At 35.8% G+C, this 21,885-nt stretch overlaps 2 protein-coding genes across 2 annotated transcripts; one reads left to right on the plus strand and one right to left on the minus strand.

The window, feature by feature from the left end:
* Window positions 1-1,576: 1,576 nt before the first annotated feature.
* On the plus strand, window positions 1,577-17,703 carry tm9sf3 (transmembrane 9 superfamily member 3). Its single transcript, XM_067386101.1, has 15 exons — window positions 1,577-1,805; window positions 6,179-6,374; window positions 6,592-6,714; window positions 10,372-10,532; window positions 11,649-11,726; window positions 11,836-11,967; window positions 12,238-12,404; window positions 12,600-12,694; window positions 12,865-12,995; window positions 13,876-14,015; window positions 14,262-14,330; window positions 14,426-14,572; window positions 14,776-14,859; window positions 15,545-15,621; window positions 15,751-17,703. Exons 1-15 carry the CDS (start codon window positions 1,713-1,715, stop codon window positions 15,816-15,818), a joined length of 1,761 nt encoding a protein of 586 aa, XP_067242202.1. The 5' UTR covers window positions 1,577-1,712; the 3' UTR covers window positions 15,819-17,703.
* An 865-nt stretch (window positions 17,704-18,568) lies between these two features.
* prdx3 (peroxiredoxin 3) lies at window positions 18,569-21,465 on the minus strand. Its single transcript, XM_067386104.1, has 7 exons — window positions 21,384-21,465; window positions 20,708-20,825; window positions 20,473-20,614; window positions 19,710-19,845; window positions 19,334-19,437; window positions 19,016-19,181; window positions 18,569-18,872 (listed from the first exon to the last, which is right to left on the minus strand). The coding sequence occupies exons 1-7, from the start codon at window positions 21,417-21,419 to the stop codon at window positions 18,822-18,824; spliced, it is 753 nt and encodes a 250-aa protein (XP_067242205.1). The 5' UTR covers window positions 21,420-21,465; the 3' UTR covers window positions 18,569-18,821.
* Window positions 21,466-21,885: the final 420 nt, after the last annotated feature.

Genomic DNA, 21,885 nt, shown 5'->3' on the forward strand with positions numbered 1-21,885 from the left:
GAGTTGTAAAAGGCTAGGAAAATCATCCTGTTATCAAGGACTTTGCAAGACAAATGCATATAATTAGTTATTAGCCAACATGCTATGCTACCTGTCCCATTTCAAATAACAAACAAAACAAAACAAAAATACCTATAGGCCAGGGGTTTTCCCAAAGAGAATTTTAAAAATCCCTGGGGGTTCATGAGGGAACAGCAGGGGGTTAGTGTGTTGATTTGTCTGCATGTCATGTGACCATCTGACAGAGAACCTTGAACAAATTTGTTGTTAAATGATTTAGGCCTAAATATTAGCTTAAAATCTCAGAGCTGCTTAAAGTAAATATTTTAGGTCAAAAATTTTGGGGGAAATAAGCTCTTCATGTAAACTTAAAGGATTAGTTCACTTTCAAATTAAAATTTCCTGATAATTTACTCACCCCCATGTCATCCAAGATGTTCATGTCTTTCTTTCTTGAGTTGAAAAGAAATTAAGGTTTTTGATGAAAACATTCCAAGATTTTTCTCCATATAGTGGACTTCAATGGCCTCCAAACGGGTCAAAATTACAGTTTCATTGCAGCTTCAATGCGTTCTACAGCTTCAATGCATTCTACGGTCTTATCTAGAGAACCCATCACTCATTTTCTACAAAAAAAAAAAAATTATACTTTTTAACCATAAATGTTCATCTTGAACTAGCTCTCTTCTTCTTCTCTATTAGAATTCCAACAGTGTAGACGCTGCTAAGTGTATTACTGCCCTCCACAGGTCAAAGTTTGAACTATATACAATATGCTAGTGCAAGTATATAACAATTTAGTTCAAACTTTGACCTGTAGAGGGCAGTAATACACTTAGTAGCATAGTGTCTACAATGCTGGAATTCTAATAGAGAAGAAGAATAGAGCTAGTTCAAGATGAGCATTTATGGTTAAAATTTATTTATTTATTTATTTGTAGAAAATGAGCAATGGTTTCTCTAGATAAGACCCTTATTTCTCGTCTGGGATCGCGTAGAACGCTTTGAAGCTGCACTGAAACAGTAATTTTGACCTTCAACCATTTGGGCTCCATTGAAGTCCACTATATGGAGAAAAATCCTGGAATGTTTTTGTCAAAAAACTTAATTTCTTTTCGACTGAAGAAAGAAAGACATGGACATCTTAGATGACTTGGGGTTGAGTAAATTATCAGATATTAATTTGAAAGTGAACTAATCCTTTAGGTTTTTGTTAAATGTATTTTGGAAGCCTGGTGACCAATAACAAGGGTCTTTAATTAGCTAACCGACGTTTAATTAATTAGGCTAGCGATTTTATAATTTTAAACTTACACCAATAGGATTACTGATTAGTTGTGAGCTTTGACTACATTATTTAAACTTCCTATCAATGAACATTCATCAGTGCGGTTTTACATCCTGCTCATATGCCTGCCTTTCCACCGCTTCTGTTTGCGCTCAGATGACGTGGCCATGGGTGGCGAAGCAGAGCGTTTTCTTTCTCAGCGTTCACTCATCTCTCTCTCCAACGATAGGTCCAAGTTACCCATGTGACCTGTTCCCACCAATCAGCGGCGGAGGCGCTGATCAGTCGCTGAACAGTTTTACGACAAACTCGTATGTGAGCATCTCAAGACAACTACTGTCATAGAACCAGGAAGAAGGAAGGTGGGATAGCCCCCAAAAAAGATACCATTTCAAATCAGTCGCAGAATTTTCCCTAGAAAATCATGGGGCTCTGCAGGTGGACGATTGAAGTGGTTGTCTTGATGACTGTTTTTAGTTCATTGCTGCCAGTTCGAGCAGATGAACACGACCATAAGGTAAGATAAACTGCGGGCCGAGAAGCCCTCTGTGTTCGGTGTGTATAGTCTCGAGAGACGTTAGATATTGAGCTGGTTGTTCTGGCAAAAGTGCTGAATATTAAAGGACAGAAATGAATCCAAAACATTTGATACGGTGAATTGTTCATTGTCCCGTGTCTATGTTAGAAATGCTAAGCACATCAGAAGCTACGTGGCTAGCTTAGCATCAGCTATCCTATTACATTATGTTGTGCAAAGCAGGGCTGTGCTCGAAATGCTCTGTTTCGACTCCTCGTATAATGCATAATCAGTATAATGTTATTTTAGGCATAAGATGAGTTTCGTGTGTTGTGTACGTTTCTTTTGTGTATGTGTTAGGTTACTCTGAAGGGTCGGCTAACCGTCATTAGCTCAAATAAATATGTCCGTCTGTACACACACATATCCGGTTCGTCTAGGCTTTTATATGATTGATGCACTGTAAAACATTGTCCCATTTACAGTAAAAAGCAGATTTGGTTGCAATGATGGTACCGTGATAGAATGGCAGTCTTTTTTCTTTGTCATTTGGGTCACAGTATGTTCATCACGATTATTCTCTCCAGTAAGGTGAAATGTAACACGCATAACTCAGAAATATTTAATAACATCTAAATATTTTAGACCACAATTACATGGATTATCTTTTAAAATTAAAATTAGAATTTGTTTTATATAAGGCAGCTTGCAATTAAGAAACTTACTGTAGCAATTTACACTCTTTGTGTACAGAATACAGTATTATAGTCCTAGTGATAACGATGTTTGCTTTGTATTTGAAATGACTTTAAGTCAGCATGGAATAAAAATTCACTATTTTAAAAATCTTATTGTGAACAGGTCACTTGTGCATGTGCAATTAAAAAACAAAACAAAAAACAATCTTAATATTTAATCAAAATGTGTCCTGAAGATGCTTACAAAATTCATCAGCATTTCAAGCATTGGCATATGAAAATACTCACTATTGAATACAATATGAAAATCATCTGTGGTATGACATGATCGGTTTAGACAAGTTGATTTTGGGTGTTTACAGAGATGTAAATCTTCACTTTTATTACAGCCCCTTTCACAGCTTCCATAATATTACTGGAATTATGCACAACACATAATCTGTGATGTTGAATTATAGCTCATAAAATAGGATAAGTTCTCAGATATTTTCCTTCTTTCGTCTCAAGAGATCTGGGGATTTCTGGTGGATATTGTGCTTCTTTTTGTTCAAACTAGTGCCAACGGGGATACCTCTGAGCATAGGAGACAGTGTTTAAGGTTTCATGGTAAACCATGGAGTTGTCTTCTTCCTCTTATTCTCATGTTCATTATCCATTGTGATAATGAACATGAGAATGGTACTGCATTGCTTTTATATTTGTTCTGTAGATTCAGATAGGATGGTGTAACACTACCTGATTTACTGGTTCACATTCACACCCTGTCTTTGTTGCATTTCTTTAGCCTCTTAATTTAAAGAATTTAAGGAATTGTTCACCCCTTAAAGAAAAAGAAATTCTGCATTCATTCACTTGTCCTCAGGTCATTCCAATTCTGTATGAATTACTTTCTTCTGTGGAACATAAAGGAAGATATTTTGAGAAATGTCTTTTTTTTTTTTTTTTTTTTTTTTTTTTAATACATCTAATCATGTATTGTAATTTGCCTCAGAATAGGGTCAAAGATACAACAGGAAATTAAAAAAAACAAACAAAAAAAAACATTAAGAGGCACCAATATCATTGCTTCCAAAGATCTGTGTCATAGGTTCTGCATACTTTATTCTGTATCAAGGAGCAGGCACGTTTTAGGTAACTTTTTTTGTGCTGTTGCTTCTAGTACATCATATTGGTCACTAAACAAAACTGTGTGCATTATATTTTGTTGAATGTAGATTGAGTATTCGTATAAATAATTTGATATTGTTTGTCCTTTTCAACACTGGAAACATCTGGTAGTTAGATCTGCATGGTTCTGGATAAATTGAGAATAACTATTGTTTTGTTTTAAATAGAGATCGCAATTGTTCCGAGATTTTGAAAAGACTAAACAAAATAACACATAATTTACTAGAGGTTCTGACATAATCTTAATTGCTGCAGTGTATTTAAAAACGTTTAATTGATTTGAATGAATTATTTAAAAAAAAAAAATGGTTTGAATGAATCACTCATAAAGACTGCACTTGTTTCATTACTGGATGAACACAATGACAAATATGTTTGTCACCTGTCGCCACCTAGTTGTGTAACAGTGTAATTGATATCCTTATTTGCTTATCCTATATTTTGCTCTACCGTAGACATCAGTGTTTATATTCAAACTATAAACTTGTATCAGTACTTCTGTGGTTAATATGAATATATGTTGCTCAGAAATAATGATATTGCATGGTCGAAAAGACCATTTTTCGTTGGCATGGTTTCTTGATTCTCTTTTTTGGTTGCGGGTTTGGCAGCATCATAATTTTGTCAGTCTCAATTCAAAAATCTCTTAAAGGTAGGGTAGGGCAATTCCCAAAAAGCTCTCCAAAGCCACGCCTCCATCAAAACATAGAACGAACACAGCAGAGTCTAACTGTCTAACTGCAAACTGTCTAGAGACGAGAGACGATGTTAAATTACCTCCTGTCTGAAAGCACAAAACATTACAATAATAATGAACGTAAACAACTTACAGGGCACTTACTTGTACCACCTGACTGCTGCAGATTCATTTTGGCATTGATTAGGGCTGTGTATTGCCAAGAATCTGGTGATACGATACGTATCACGATACAGGGGTTACGGTACGATATTCTTTTTTTTTTTTTTTTTTTTTTTTGTAGAAAAAGGATATAATTTTAGAAAAATCAGTCATAAAGAACACACTACCATATGCATAAAACCTTACAAACAACTTTATTTTATTTAATCAATACAGTATCATTTGCATTTATATCACAATTACTATTTTGTGCCATCTAAGGGAAAATATTAAAGTGACTGCAGGATTCTCTGATTTAAAGGTTCGCAGTATAGCAGTTTTTAATTTCTAAACTATTTAACAACTAGTGCATAGTCCATTTCATGACTGAATGTCTGTTTGTTTATATTTAATACTGTAAAGCTGCTTGCTTTAAAGCAGTCTATTGTATAAAGTGCTATTTAAATAAATGTGCCTTCAATGAAGTGTTCAACAGAGCTGTTACAAACATATCCATATCGCTATGATCAGATGCCGCCTTATGCTGCCACAGCCTTTATTTTTTGTTTTGTGTTTATTTTGTTACTGGGAGGAGAACGTGCAGTACATATTACATATTCTATCGAATGCCTCTCTTAGGATGGCATTGGCAGATTCAATGAGTTTCCCAAGTTTTGGATTATATAACATGATCTATTTTGCAAACAAGTGACTTTTGTCGATCTCCTTAGTGGGTTCTTTATAGTTGAGGCCAAAATGAGTCCACACTTCAGCTCTGTATGCCGCGGGAGCGGAATAATTTTATTGTCTTGTGAGCTGGGTTTGCTAACGCTATTGATACACTTCACGCTTCTCTGGCTACGCGTCAGTTTACGTTCTGAGATAACGCTGCCATCTAGCGGTTGGGTTTTATACAATCTGTGGTTTTAAACCAAACACAAACCCACGAATATTGGATGTAAATAAGTAAATATCGATACAGTGATTTTGAGAATCGATACAGTATCGCCAAACATAATATCGTGATATTCATGTGTATCAATATTTTCTTACACCCCTAGCATTGATAGTGTTGACATAGAAACGCATACATCTGAGTCTGAGGATGTAAACAGGACTGGGTAGAACGTCATGGGTTGCCATTTTGTAATTACGGTTACGATTAAGCTTGTTGTTTCCTGAGACTTCCACAGAAGATAAATGTACATTTTTAATATTTAGACCAATTCTATTATTGATTTCTATCAGGATGTGAAGAGAGTTTTAACCAGTATAATAAAAAGTGTTTATAAAACAAATTGCCTACCCTCCTTTTTACTTCCAGCTGACTTCATCCACACTGAATGGAGTAATTTTTATGGGTGTGCTTGAGCCACACACACACACACACACACATATACACATGTCCTGGACAACACAGAGAGTGCGTGTCTGTGTGTATTCAGACTGTTGTTTTTCTTTAGTCAGTTTTAACTAAATGAATATGTTAGTTTGCTTTGCACTATTCATAAATTGTTTAGGTGCAAAATGCAAAATCTCCAGTAGTCTGAGCTTGGCTTTAGTTTTAAAATTCTCTTTTAATTGGTGACTTCCTGGAGTTGAATTAACATCATGAAGTAGATGCTGATATTTGAAACAGGTAGCTAATGACTGTTCTCTTTCTTTTGCAGTACACAGATAAAGAGGAGGTGGTTCTATGGATGAATACAGTGGGCCCTTATCACAACCGACAGGAGACCTATAAGTATTTCTCTCTACCATTCTGTGTGGGCACGAAGAAGACTATTAGTCATTATCATGAGACGTTAGGAGAGGCGCTACAGGGGGTTGAATTGGAGTTCAGTGGTCTGGATATCAAGTACACAGGTATGGTCTTGTGTTATTGCGGCTAGCATGTTGACTTCTTCAAATAAAGTTTATCAGGGGCACAAGCATTAAATAGAATTACATGTAAATTATTATGAATGTAATTTACATTATGTAAATTTACATTCGTAGATCATTCATTCACATGTTTGATAGAAAGTAAGATCATTGCTCTTGTGGTGACTGTAAGAATGCAATGTGGAATTGTCTTTTACAGAGGAGGTGATGCAGACGACATACTGTGACATTGAACTAGACAAACCTAAAAAAGATGCGTTTGTCTATGCCATCAAGAACCACTACTGGTACCAAATGTACATAGATGACCTTCCCATCTGGGGTGAGTAAGCCGGAAGCCAGAGTGATTGGCAAGCACTGGTCTGCTTTTTGTGTGTGGTGTTATTTAGTTAATCCAGTCATTTCAATAGTAATCTGGGTGAGGGTGAAAAAGTTCCCAATTTAGATTTCACTCATGTTGGTCACTCGAATTTGCTGTGGTGTTCCAACAGAAAGCTGCTTCGTACATTGTTGCTCTATTCACAATGGATCTTTTTTCACTTCAAATGTTTGCTGAAATAATGCGAGCGCACCTTAACAGTCCCTAGGTTTTAGATGGAGAATGCATTAAAGCTGCAGTCCGACATTTTTCCTCTGTCGCCATCTCTGTTTGAAACCCGCGATTGCAGTCAAATGCGGAATTGTTATCGTTACGTGCGTTGTGCATCGGCATGGCTCCTCGGCGGATGAATCTAATGTTTGCTGTCAATCACTACACCGGTGTGGATAATGTACTTCAGAATCACAGATTCTACGTCTTGGAAGTATAACCAATGTAAGAATTTTCACTGGAAAATATAATCTGAACAAGTAAGTAACATGTCTGCCACTTTTGTTCTGACCAACTGAGGAAAAAAGCATTAGGCCTACAATAAATTGTGGTGATTAATCTAACGATCGCTTAGCTCGGATCACGCCAAACCGTGCAAATTATTATTACTGTTATACTTTATCATTGTTAATGTTAACAACATAAGCATTGCATGACTATGTGTATTTACTGTGTATTAGCGTTACCTGTAGATTTCAATTTCTGTAGCCACTCCGCAGTCCAAAGTCTTTTGCTTTTGACTACGGGCGAATCTCCAGTTGTCACTGATGATTGTCATTTGGATCTTTATGGATTACAATCCGCCATCAAAATGAGAAGTTTAATTATTTCAGCTGCTGTGAGAACAGGCTATAAATGATCCACTACAAGCAGCATCCTCACATTATAAAACCCATTAGCCTGGACTCCTTCCTTTCTGTTTACTGACATGACATAATGACACACAGACGAACTGCTGCATGCTTGAATTTCCCACGGAAATCCACCAGGTCGCTCTTATTATAAAACATTATTGCAAGCTTACCGCTGTGATAAGATAAGGATACCTATCTAAGATAAGGATATAGTTTTGAACACTGGCTGGCTATGTACTTGCTCAGAAACTGATTTTGAATAATTTTTAAACAAAAAAAAGTCATGGACTGCAGCTTTAATTATATACTATTATACTATTTATATAATAATATTTAGAATTAGCTTTTATATCTCTTTTCAGTTTATTTTGTTTAATTTTTAGCCATTTTGTTGTGCTGTTTCTTATTCTTTTATACATTTCTATATAATCTTAATATAATCAGTTTTTCATCTAATATCTTTATAATAGTTTTAGTTACAATAACACAATAACACTGTTCAGCTGAGACTGTTTATGAATGAGACAGCAACTGTGAAGGGTAAAGATATTTTTGAGAACCATCTGTTAGCACAAACACAAAAAACGACAAATGGTTTTCTGGTGATCATTTTACTCATCAAAAAGACTGGATGGGGTATTTGTTTCGTGGGTGACCTACACTAAAATGTGAATGAAATCATGCTGCATTCATTGTGTTTAGGCACATCTTTTCTATGCGGGTGTGCAGAGACAGGGTAACCAACTGCTCTCCAGGGTACAGTTAACTATGTATGTACATCCTGTTGATGATTAGAATGCATTAAAGACCATTTTTTTTGAGGTCCTGTTGGGATTCATCTTTGCAAAGATACGAAATTGCAACATCTGTACATCTTTATGTATCTGGTGGTCATTCTGGGGCATCCTGTTCTGTGACAGTTTTTGATGAGAATGCATCTAGAAAATATTGATTTGTTCATAATGCAACATGTGAGGCTGCTGAGAAGGTCATTAAGATGCTTGATGTCATGTTTCTCTGTGACTATTAAGTCCATGTTCCATTACAAGGCCTTTTGAGGAGCATCAAGATGACTGAAAGAAGTGGTTTCAAAATCTAGAGAAAAAGACCTGGCATCTGGATGTTAGCCACTGTTCCACAAGTTAACAACTGTGTTAGTGTCTGCCCTGCTTCCCAGCTTGCACATCTCCAAGCCTGCACTCAATGGGATGCAATGATTGCCCTCCCTCAGGGTGAGAGTGTCCATCTAGTCGTCTCTTCCGCTCTGTTGGACAGTGTTGTTTGAGAGCCCTCGAATTCTGTTGTCTCTTGAGCCTATGGTCACAACGTGAATGAAACTGTTTATGATTGAGGCCCATAAAGCCATCAAGTTTGGCAAGACATTCAACTTTGATGTAGCTTTTCATGAACTAGATCATGGAAAGCTCAAGAAGTATATCTGATATATTGATTTTGCAGATATTTGGAGAAATATTGCATTTGACCTAATATGCAGTATAATAAGTTTGTCTTGATGGCTTAAATGTTTTTGTTGGTTATTTACTTGAAATGACAACATGAAATGCCATTCACTCTGTAATGTGAAGCATTTCACATAAAGCAATATTCAAGAATACTTTCTCATTAGGATTTGGTTGGATCCATGGAGAACTCAATGGTTTCCTTCAAATTGCAATCCGTTTTAAGCTCTTGGTGGTTTTGCAGGGTTGCTAGCAACCCCTTAACACAGCTCGCCCATCCACCATCAGGCTGCTGTGTCTCCTCCCAGTTAGTCAGGAAATGGTTATGTCAGCAGCATATGTCCAGAGCATGTCCACTCCCAAAAGAGACTTCTGCAGACATTCAGAAAGATAAAGCCACCATAATTATAGGTGCTTCAGAATATGGCCTCTTTTCATATGGCATCTTGGACCCTACACATAAATCTTCACATCCAACAGCTTGTGTAAGAGCATCTCCACAGCATTTGGGGGACTCAAGTTAGCAGTCATCATTGTAGGGACACTGATACAGAAATGCCAGAGAGTTCTTTAAGATCCATTGTGAGTTGCCAAAATGGCTATATATTTTCTGTAAGCTTCCCGTTTAATGACTGTCTGCTTACTACAAGATTTTCAAATGATCTTGTACCTCAGATAATGAATGTTACTAAGACATTACCTAATTCTCAAAAAAAAAAAAAAAAAAAGAAAAGCTGTACCTGAAAGGGTGCACCATTTCTCTCCAGAGGACATTTTTTAAAAGCATTATTATTCAACAGAACTAACAAAATTGTAAATGAATTGTAAAATCATGTGTTCTGAAAGAGCAGTAGGGTTAAGTGTTTTAGAGAATTATATCTGATATATTGATTTTGCAGATATTTGGAGAAATTAATTTGCTCTAATATGCATTATAATAAGTTTGTCTCGATAGCTTAAATGTTTTTGATAGCTTAAATGTTTTTGGTTATTTACTTGAAATGACAACATGAAATGCCATTCACTCTGTAATGTGAAGCATTTCACATGAAGCAATATTCAAGAAGACTTGTCCGTTAGGGTTTGGTTGGATTGTAAAATGTTAGACTATGATATTAATGGTTATTCATTCCAGTCATTTCAGACAGGCAGAGAAAATTATTACATTTTTGATGAAAGTATTTCATTATTTGATTTGGATTTAATGTACTTATTAATTTAAACTGATAATATACAGTTATGTAAAGTTTTTGCCTTCATTCTAAACTGAAGATTGTTTTGTGGGATTATTTAAGGTATTGTTGGTGAAGCTGATGAGAATGGAGAGGACTATTATCTCTGGACTTACAAAAAGCTGGAGATTGGATACAATGGGAATAGAATTGTGGATGTTAACCTGACCAGCGAGGGGAAGGTCAAGCTTGTGCCAAACACAAGAATTCCCATGTCATACTCGGTGAGTAAAACTTTCCTGAACCTCAGAAACCTGCAAATTAGTGCTGTCAATCGATTAAAAAAATTAACTAGATTAATCACACATTTTTTCTGTGATTAATCGCAATTACAAACACTTGCGTTTTTAATATATTTTATAATGTAATAATTTCACAGTTAATCTCCAAATTAAGGTAGAAACAACATAAAGACAGTGTATTTTAATACTTGTTTACTGTCATCTTTTTATGAATGAAGGGCAGTATCAGTGATACTATAGTTACTGATGTCTCCAATTTTAAACATGAAGTATAGCCATTCAACATTACAGTGTAACTGAAAGCCTTACTTTTTTTTTTTTTTTTTTTTTACTATAGGCTTAAAAAAAATATAACAACTTATAACATAAACCCATAATAAATGTCATATTTACCTGTGGCCTTCCTACAGGTAAATAACAGGTAGGAAAAATACAGAAACTGAATAAATTTAGCAAACATTGATAATTTTATATATTATCCAGTAATAAGTTATAGCCTAAATTAAATATAGATTAATCCTTATTAAAGCTACAAAAGTTCTTTAATCAAGAGCAGTGAGTAATTTTCTCTGTTACCTTTGTTCTTTATCTTCAATGACAGATGGCATTAGTGGTTGCTGTCACTTTAAGAGCTGCCGCTTTTAACTCATTCAAGGCTGCTCTTATGAGGATATGTGACAGAACGGATATTTTTGGCAATATTGTGTGTTATTGTTTGTTCAAGCATGAAAGTGAACTTGATACTGGCTCACGTTCTCTTTTTGGAGCGCTTGAATGGTTTAAAAGCATTTGCATGAATAAGAGCTTGATCATATAATGTAACCCTATGCCAAAGGATGACAGAAAAAAACGAATGCAGCGTCAATTGCATTAAATATTTTAACACGTTAAACTGGACAAAAGTAATCGCATGCGTTAACATTGACAGCACTACTGCTGATATTTACTAATGCTAGTTAAATTGTCATTTGAAATTCTACTTTGTGTGGAAAATGAACATTAATGCTTATTGTGTGAAAGATATCAGTGTTTCCATTGGTGGTAGGCTCTTTCTCACACATATTTATAATAATACAAACTTTCTGCCGATCCTCACAGGTGAAGTGGAAGAAATCTGATGTGAAATTTGAGGATAGATTTGACAAATATCTTGATCCGTCCTTCTTTCAACACCGGGTAAAAGCCACAAATTATTTGCTAACTCCTTCTCAGCTAATTTAAAATGTGCTGGATGATATTTACTTTATGGAATTTTTGTGTGTGTGTGTGGTTTTGCACTTGACAGATTCACTGGTTCTCAATATTCAACTCTTTCATGATGGTGATTTTCCTGGTGGGCCTTGTTTCAATGATCCTGATGAGGACGTTAAGGAAAGACTACGCCAGATATAGCAAAGAAGAGGAAATGGATGACATGGTGATCACTATTTTCACACTAAATTTTTTAAATACTTTATTAAACGAGCCTTACAAATCCATCACCTTTTAATTTACACACTTGTTTTATATTGTATCTGTTATGAATTAGTTTATTCATAACCTCACAATGACTGATGTTTAATAGCTCTGATGACATCTCCATAATTTAATGCTGTGTTCCTCTCAGGGATGCCGTCTTCCTCTCTGCATCTTATCAAACTCAACGCACATTCTGTTTTTCTTTATCCTATTTATATCTCACTATCAGGATCGTGATCTCGGTGATGAATATGGATGGAAGCAGGTTCATGGTGATGTGTTCAGGCCGTCCAGCCACCCGCTGATATTCTCCTCCCTCATTGGCTCTGGCTGTCAAATCTTCTCTGTTTCTCTCATAGTCATCATTTTGGCCATGATTGAGGACTTGTATACAGAGTGAGTTTTACCTATGATTAACAGGGCAGTGATATACTATTTGTATTGTTTAACCATTGTCTATATGGCTATAATAAAAATGACATTGTTGTATAATCATGATATACATTTGGACATTTATGGAAAGATGGGCTGTGAGGGATATTCACATTTTCTGAAGTGCTCATCAAAGAAATGTTATGTTTGCCCTTGTAGGAGAGGGTCCATGCTGAGTACAGCCATATTTGTTTATGCTGCGACGTCCCCAGTCAATGGCTACTTTGGTGGAAGCCTTTATGCAAAACAAGGAGGTATGCAAACTAATATTTGTAACATCTGCGATAAGGAAAGCTCCAAATATCACTTTAACCATATTGGCGCCAAGTAAGATATAATAAATGTAAGGATTTAAGGTAGCCTATTGATAGTGTTATAGGTGTCTACAGACTTTTTTTTGTACTATTGTACATCATTTGTGCAGGGAGGAGATGGATAAAGCAGATGTTCATAGGAGCTTTTCTGATTCCTGCCATGGTGTGTGGCACAGCATTCTTCATCAACTTCATTGCAATCTACTACCATGCCTCCAGAGCCATCCCATTCGGGACCATGGTGAGTTTGTCATCTGCCTATCTCAGTCAATCTCAGGCTGATTTTACAACTGGCATCAACTGCTGAGTAGGAAAGACAGTCACCTCTTTTTACATCTCATATTTTATTTTGGACAATTAAATTTGGTTGTGAACATGCTAGTGTCATTTTAGTTTCAAGTCGTCTTCATATTATACATGAATTTTTTTGAAAGTGTTTTATTAGTCTTAAAGGGTTAGTTCACCCAAAAATGAAAATTGTCAATTACTCATTTTCATGTTGTTCCAAACCCATAAGACTTTTGTTCATCTTTGGAACACAAATAAAGATATTTTTGTCCCTCCATTGAAAGTCTTTTCACTTAAAACATTCATAAAGAGATTAAAATAAATCCATATGAATTGAGTGGTTTAATCAAAGTCTTAATCAAAGAGAGAAACATGCTGGTATGACACGCAAGAATGAACATCATTGGTTCTCGTGTGTCAAGCACACACTTGTGCTTCCATTTAGTGTGCTAAGATCAATGTTTATATGTGAAAAACATCCTAAATTAAATCTGTTCATCACATAAAGGCGATTATGAATAGAACGGTTTAATCAAAGTCTTCTGAAGAGACACACTTTTTTTTTTTTTTTTTGACAATCTCTTTATGAATATTTTGAACCACGAGAATTTTGAGTGAATAGGACAATGGAAGGACAGAAATCTCTCAGATTTCATTAAAAATATCTTCATTTGTGTTCTGAAGATGAATGAAAGTCCTATTGGAACATGAGGATGAGTAATTGATTACAAAATTTTCATTTTTGGGTTAACTAACCCTTTAAAGTATTAATTGCTTTGGTACAATACTTATTGCATCTGTTGAAATGTCATGCATCTTATTTGTTCGATCAGGTTGCAGTGTGCTGCATCTGTTTTTTTGTTATTCTGCCTCTGAACCTGGTGGGGACAATCCTGGGCAGGAACCTGTCCGGTCAGCCCAACTTTCCTTGTAGGGTCAATGCCGTACCCAGACCTATCCCAGAGAAGAAATGGTAACCTCAATTATGATTCACACATCAGAGTGTCTCACGCCTGTTCAGTTGTCTTGATATCGTCCCATATTGTGTCAGTTTCATTTTTTGTTTTCTGTGAATACATGTTCAAACATGATCAAATTGATTTGAATGTAAATACTTTCAAGGTTTTCTACGTAAAGTAATTATCATTAGATTAAATGATAGTTATAGACTTTAATAAATAAATTTGCCTTGTTACTAAATGTTTCTCTGAATTGGCAGGTTTATGGAGCCAGCGGTTATTGTGTGTCTAGGTGGCATCCTTCCATTCGGGTCAATATTCATTGAGATGTAAGTCTGCACACTTCTGGGTACATATGTATACACACACCCATAACTATTATGAATATCTGTAAGATTAAAAATCATCTCACAATTTCTTTCAGGTACTTCATTTTCACATCTTTCTGGGCCTACAAGATTTACTACGTGTATGGATTTATGATGCTGGTGCTGGTGATCCTGTGCATTGTTACAGTGTGTGTCACCATCGTCTGTACCTACTTCCTTCTCAATGCAGAAGATTACAGATGGTAAGGAGCATTACATGCAATACTGTCTTTATAATGCTGTTTTGCTTATGCATTTTAATTTGTTTCCACATCCATCCTCCCAAGTGTACTTGGGATCAGACCGCAGAGGCATTTAAATTTGTAGGGACATAAATGCATCATAACCAGATGACATCATGAGACTGAATGACAGTAATTGTTTTAAGATGTTTTTGTTTTTTTAGGCAGTGGACAAGCTTTCTCTCTGCAGCCTCAACAGCAGTTTACGTTTACATGTACTCCTTCTACTACTATTTCTTCAAAACAAAGTGAGTTTTAGTTTCTTTTCCTCAAATGTCATTGTATGAATGCTCTATATTTAAAAGACTGTCATTTACTGATGTCAGATTAGCAATGCTTGAACTTATTTGTAGTGTTGTCAAAAGTACCGACCATGATACCAAGTCTGAAATTAAAAAAAAAAAAAATGACGTTTTGAGCGCTGTTGATCGGATTCGTAAACACCTCTGATTGGCCTTTGTGTTCACGCGCTCAGCAAATATGGCTGTGATTGGCTACAATGATCAACAAACGGGAGTGTTTGAAAGCACATGGAAGTGTTTGAATTTGAAAGCAGGCGTCTATCAGGGGACCAGCCCGCTGATAGACGCCTGCTTTTAAACACTCCCATGTTTATCTGTGTAAGCGCTCAATGAAGGGCGTCAAAGATGTCTATTTACAACATGTTATTGAAGCGCTGATCATTGTTGCCAATCACAGACAAATCTGGTGAGCATGTGAACACAAAGGCCAATCAGAGGTGTTTACGAATTTAAGATTTCAGTACCGACTTGGTATCGCGGTCAGTACTTTTGACAACACTACTTATGTTTTCTGTGCATATACATGCTCTATTTTCCGTGCTTGACGTTAATAGCATTATATAGGTTGCAGCATGTTTTTTAAGTCTGTGGATCTGATACCAAAGATTAGCATGTACAAATTTTTCCCCAGGATGTATGGGTTATTTCAGACGTCATTCTATTTTGGCTACATGGCTGTGTTTAGTACTGCTCTGGGAATCATGTGTGGTGAGTACAAGAAACAAAATCACTTCTCTAGTACTGAGATTCTCCTCTTAAATCATAAATTTTGCTATATAGCAAAGGAGAGTGACATATTCTTGTTATGCTAACACAATGCACCCTCTTTGTTTTTAGGAGCGGTAGGTTACATGGGAACAAGTGCCTTTGTGAGGAAGATCTACACAAATGTGAAAATCGACTAGAAACTCAGCAGCAATGCTGCGGATCAGCCGACACTTCCTCCCGATCGATGCGGGCACAAAGTCTCCATTTATTTTGCAAGAAGAGATTGTGGTATCTTGTACAAAATCTAGTTTTCCATTTTCTCAATGAATTAAAAGTTGCGGCATGATGCGTACACAAGGGTAAAAATGAGAGGTGTAATAAACAGGACTTTTTATTGTAATTTTTTTTTTTATTTTATCTGCTTTATGTTTTTCCCTCCAGAGGCAATGCAGGCAGTAAATGCAGATAAAAAAGTGGAAAGAAAGTACACCACAACGTTGCTCCTATTTCTTATAACTCTATCCCACCCCCAAAAACCATTGAACAGATCTTTATTGATGGAATAGTCTAGCTCTCTTCAGTGAAGAGGCCAAAGTGTATTGAGAGCCTTTGTTCTATTATATGTGAATATCAGAGAGTGGGGTTAATGTCCATCCTCTTGCTTGTCTGTTTTGTATTAGACGTACAATGCCATCATTGTAGTGTTGTTTTACATGCTTATGAATCGCACCAAATTCATAAAGTGGTTTGAAATTCCAAAATACAGAAATTTAGTTTTTTTTTTTCTTCTTCTTCTTTTTCCATAAATAGATAAACCAGTGTATATGAAGCAGCCAGGTTTTAGCTCTACCTTTTGAAGGGCATCTGTTGTCCTGTAGCTCAGGTCCACAGACCTGAGCAACAGAGCTTGGCACATCAGATACAGTTCGCTAACCACAAGCAGATTCTAGTGAGACTGATGATCTGAAATGATGGTTTGGTGGCAGATTGTTTTAATGGGATGTGTGATGTGAAATTTTGTTTTTTTTCCAGTTCAGTCTTATGTTGATGTTGGGGTTTGAATGAAGTCTGCTCGTAAAGATAATATATGGAGGGGGGTGGCCATGTATATAACCTTAATAATGAAAACTGTAGATGTAGATCCCAAATGTATTTTGGTTGTACAGATTTATTAAAGGGTGTTTTTTCTTTCTTTTATGAACAGTCGGATAAAGGTTTTTTTGTTACTTTTTTTGAAGGTTGGGGTGGGCTTGGTGGCACCGTTACATCTTGCCTGATATTGCATGAATTTTTCACCAAATCAAATTATTAGATTCTATTTGTTTGTTTTTTGTTTATCATCATTACACACTAGGTGACCCTCATCACTACCCTTCATTTGCGTCTTGTAGAACGGTCTCAAAAATAAGTGCTTCATTGACTTTGTGCTGCTCATAGAGGAGATAGTCATCAGCTTTTTTTATTTTTTTTTTATTTAAAGAGTTGAAAGGCTATTCATTGTCTTGGACAGCTGACTCACATGCTTATTTTTGTATCCATGATCTGAACCAAAATTGTGATTGTCAGACACAATTTAGGCGCACATGCTAAATCTCTGCAGACATACTGTACAAAGTGAAGTTCTTGTACACTTTACTAGATGTTTTCATGGTTACTAAGTGCAGACACACTTAGAGCTGTTGTTCTTATTTTTCTTGTTCAATTGTGTAAATACAGTATGTAACTAAAAAAAAAAAGTTTGAGAAGTGGCAAAGCCTTTTTCTAAAACCCATTCCTCCCAGTTTAAAAAATTGATTTCTGGTTCTTCATGTCATGTTCCATGTGAAGTCTAAAGAGACATTTTAAACACAATATTAACTTGCTGTAAAAAGGAGAAAAAAAAATAAACATTGTTTTTGAGGTTATGTAGGCATGGTTTATATATGAAGGAAAAGTTGTCATAATTAAAATTTTCTCCCCAGGGACAGCTGCGTACTTGATGGGAACTACAAGAAATACACACAATCAGTATGTAATTGATTGCACTTTTCAGTAGAATAAACAAATGGTGTGACGGCAGCTTCATCTGTTTTCAACATATTAAATGTGTTTGTCAAAATAACTTGGACAAGATTCAGCCAAACTCTAGAGTTACTGAGATCAAAGTTTTGCTTTATCATCATTGTACAGTACCACGTACTGTACTTGAACAATAATATAAATCAAGATTTCTCAACCTCTTTAGTAACAAATGCATATTTTTAAACTCTTGCGCTTACAAATAATAATTTGTTATAACAAAAAATATCTGCAGTACTTAGGATTGTAATATCCATCTCCTATCCTGGGATCATTGTTTTGATTTTCATTCTTAAAAAGGTACACTATAGATTAGGGAAAGAAAAAAAAAAAAAAAGTTAAATTAACTTTTTAAATAATGAGTCAATACATCATCAATTCTTCCAAAACGTGTTTTTGTCTAACCCTGATTTTATATTTTAGACCTGACGGGATGGTTTTCATGGGAAATTGCATACAGATGTCACTTGCCCATTTGTGTTTTTTCATGTCTAAATGGAGATTGGACATGGACATGTGAATGGTATGGGAGTGGCATAAGTTAGTTGTCCCAATGAGAGAGAAAGGTTAACATGGAGCATGCTAAATCCCAAACCTCCAGGGAATCACCCATTTAAAAAAGAGAGAGAGAAAAAAAGTTCTGTACAGTCACGCAGAGCCAAAGCACAACCAAACCAATGTTCTTTTCACAAAATGCATGCAGATTTGTTTTTAAACCGCTAGAGCGCAAAAAGTTACATAGTGTACCTTTAAGGCATAATATTCTTTGAAGGTTAGCATGAAATCTAAATTTACCCCATTTATTTTCTTAATGCATGTTACTGGTTTTATTCTGAACTTCATCCATGCATATATTTTAATATAATTAAACAATATTTAATCAAAAATTATTTGCTTATGTCAGAGAGTGAAGCACTTTGAATAGAAAGCATGTACTATGGCAAAGAGACCAATTTAACGCAGTGCAGTTTTTATTTGGACAGCTTAAATATATAAATCAAAACAGATTCCACTCCCTATTAACTGCCAACATACTGACATGAAGTCTATAAATTATATTTATTTTGCATATGGATTATGGACTTGTTTCAGTTAAGAGCTAAGATCTGCAGGATCTGTCAGTACCAATAGTTTTAGTGTTTTCAGTTGACCTTCTCAAAGTATTCCTTCGAGCCAGCTGGAGTCGGTTTAATCTAAAACAAACAAATACATATTCAATTTTATTTTCATATTCAATTCAATTTTTTTTTCTATTTTTAGTAGTCCTTAATGCACCAACCACATATTATACAATCATATCGTACAATGAAATATCAGTAAAACAGAAAAAGCTTACCGTGGGTGACTTTGGGGTCCAGCTGGCAGGACAGACTTCACCATGGGTTTCCACAAACTGGAAAGCCTTGACCAGACGGAGGGTTTCCTCAACAGAGCGTCCAACCGGCAGGTCGTTTACACTCATGTGTCGGATCACTCCATTAGGATCAATAATGAAAAGACCCCTATAATGTGAAACATCATTTAGTGATGTATAATTTGCTAAAAAGCTCTCGAGCTTAGCAAAGCATGAAAACAAACATACAGATACAGGAAATAAAATGTTTGAGAATGTCTAAAATAAAGTAAGCCATGTCCATTGATTAAATGACGGTACCTTAGAGCAATTCCAGGACCCTCCAGCAGGACCCCATAGTCTCTGGACACTTGCTTTGTAAGATCAGCCAACAGGGGAATGTGGATTTTCCCTAATCCTCCACTCTAGGAAAACCAGACTTTAGTTGGCAAGATTAACATTTTGCATGATTTAAGCATTTCTGATGCTAGTTTCCCAATACCTTGATCCTATTTAGAGAACTGAGAATGTATAAACCGTAATGTGTACAGTGTCAGCCGTTGCACTGTTTGGACAGCATGTATACTGTGCGTGTTTCATTTCAGCCAACTAATTAATAAGGCCTAGTAAACACTGTAAAGTGACAAGTATATTTAGCTGCAGTGTGTACACAGCCATTGTGAAGTTAAGTATAAACCTTTCTCGGGGTGTTGGTCCAGGCCAGGTGGGTAAAGTGAGAGTCCACAGACACACCAACAACTTGACAGTTTACATCACGAAACTCATTGGCTTTGTCACTGAAGGCGATGATCTCTGTGGGGCAAACAAAAGTGCTGCCGAGTGGGCAGAAATAAAGAAGCATTTAATAATTTAAATCAATAACTCTATAGTAATGTATAAATATAGTTACAATTGAGATATATTACTTTAATTATTACTTTATTACTTAAAACAATATTGCAATAGAAGTTGTATTCTTAAAGGAACACTCCACTTTTTTGAAAATAGGCTCATTTTCCAACTCCCCTAGAGTTCAACCCAATGAGAGTATAGTTCCTAGCCATATCAGCCTAGAAAATTTCAACTTTTAATTTTCCGTCGATCTAAGTACACGATTTAACTACAGAAGAGTCAAGTTTTAAATAGGAAAAATATCAAAACTCTTTGGTCATTTTTGAGCGAGATGCTAACGGTCTAATCAGATTCAATGAACTAAGCTATGCTGTGTGGTACCGCCAGACCCGGAGATCGGCTGTATGGATTTGAAAACGGTAAAACTCAACTATTTAACTCTAGGGGAGTTGGAAAATGAGCCTATTTTCAAAAAAAAAGTGGAGTGTTCCTTTAAGAATGCTCTATACTGAGACAATCTTACGCATGAGTGAATGCTGTATTTCCACACTTCATAGAAGTTACTAAAAAAGCTATTTAAAAATGATTATATTACTAGATTAACTTACAAATCTAGTGGGTAAAAGAAAAGGACCAGGTATTTGCCCTTGAAATCTTCTAGGCTGATCTCCTTGAACTCTCCATTGAGAACAGCAGTGCCTTTGAAATGTGGGGCCTGTTGAGTGACTGCTGGGGCCCATCTAGCAGTGCCTGATATTTACAAACATGCATGATGGATTAGAGAAGATAGTACTATATTTAATTAAAGACAAAAAAAAATCTCATTAGTCTTTTAAGACTTACTGATTGAGAAGCAAGCTTTTTGTGCAGCAATGCAGGCAAGGGATTGTGGGGCCCTGATCACTGATGGTCCATTGTGAGGGACCAAGGCCTTCAGTCCATTAACTGCAGCTCTTCTTGCCTGTTGTGAAAAGGAGGGACATACATGTGAAAGAGCCGTTAAACAAACTGGTTATCACTTTTCAACAGATAGCACCATGCCCTAACATTGACCAATGTCCATTCATATTCCTAACATTGTGCACATTGTAAAAATATGTCAAACTATACAGGTCCACTGAATAATGGCACATTTCACGAATACTGTACATTTGGTGCTTTTTAAAGCTATGCATATATTTGCAGGGAGAGTATGTAAAAAGAAGTTTAAAAAAAAAGTATATCACTTTAATCTGACATAAACTTGCTACTTATCACGTTAGGTTAAAAATACATCGAATTGTTAATCAGTTATATATGTTATGTTTCTACACAACAATTGCACTGGTGATTCTGACAGGTATTTCACAGTGAACATTGCATAAGCTGGATAAAGGTTAAATACCGTGAAACGTATCTGCTAACCAAACGACGACTAACAGAACCTAACCAAATTGCACCTAAATGCAATTCAGCACTTATTCCTCGTAATCTTTCGCAGCAGAAATCTGATTCATCGCTACTTCAAAATGAAACTTACAGAAGTCCCGAGAAGTCTCCCGATGGTGGCTGCCATCTTGCCAATGTGCTCAATACAGCTAAAAACTCCTTGAGCATCAAAGCTGCGCACTAATTTTGCATTTGTTGCGCAGCACACGCACACCCCTAAACAGTTGTTTAAAATAATTGCTTAATAATACAAACAAATAATAGATAAATTGGTGCCCACAAGAATCAGTGTTTGAAAACTATATTAAAGCAGGACATATGAAATAATAGTCTGAAAAATCGATTTTATAGGCTATAAGGTTTGCATGTGTTTTCATGTTTTTTTTTTTTTATTCATCAGCATATTTAATGCTTAATTTTTATGATCAAAGCTCTCTAGTTTTAATTGTAAGGGGGCAAAACATAATGCAATGCTAATTGAGAGGTATAAAGGAAAGGTTACGTTAAACTCAAATGATTCTCAAAAGCATGTTGTAAAAGCATGTTGTATCATAAATACATTTAAACACGTAAAATGTAAAAAAAAAAAAAAA

Source organism: Chanodichthys erythropterus, chromosome 5 (assembly GCF_024489055.1).
Source record: "Chanodichthys erythropterus isolate Z2021 chromosome 5, ASM2448905v1, whole genome shotgun sequence".
Classification (NCBI taxonomy): Eukaryota; Metazoa; Chordata; class Actinopteri; order Cypriniformes; family Xenocyprididae; genus Chanodichthys; species Chanodichthys erythropterus.

Coding starts and splice junctions, on each gene's coding strand:
- tm9sf3 (XM_067386101.1), top strand. CDS start 1,713: ATGGGGCTCTGCAGGTGGACGATTGAAGTGGTTGTCTTGATGACTGTT. Junction 11,727..11,835: donor CGTCCTTCTTTCAACACCGG/GTAAAAGCCACA, acceptor TGCACTTGACAG/ATTCACTGGTTCTCAATATT. Junction 14,860..15,544: donor TACTATTTCTTCAAAACAAA/GTGAGTTTTAGT, acceptor ATTTTTCCCCAG/GATGTATGGGTTATTTCAGA.
- prdx3 (XM_067386104.1), bottom strand. CDS start 21,419: ATGGCAGCCACCATCGGGAGACTTCTCGGGACTTCT. Junction 19,846..20,472: donor TTCTTTTACCCACTAGATTT/GTAAGTTAATCT, acceptor CCCACTCGGCAG/CACTTTTGTTTGCCCCACAG. Junction 19,438..19,709: donor GGACCAACACCCCGAGAAAG/GTTTATACTTAA, acceptor TGGTTTTCCTAG/AGTGGAGGATTAGGGAAAAT.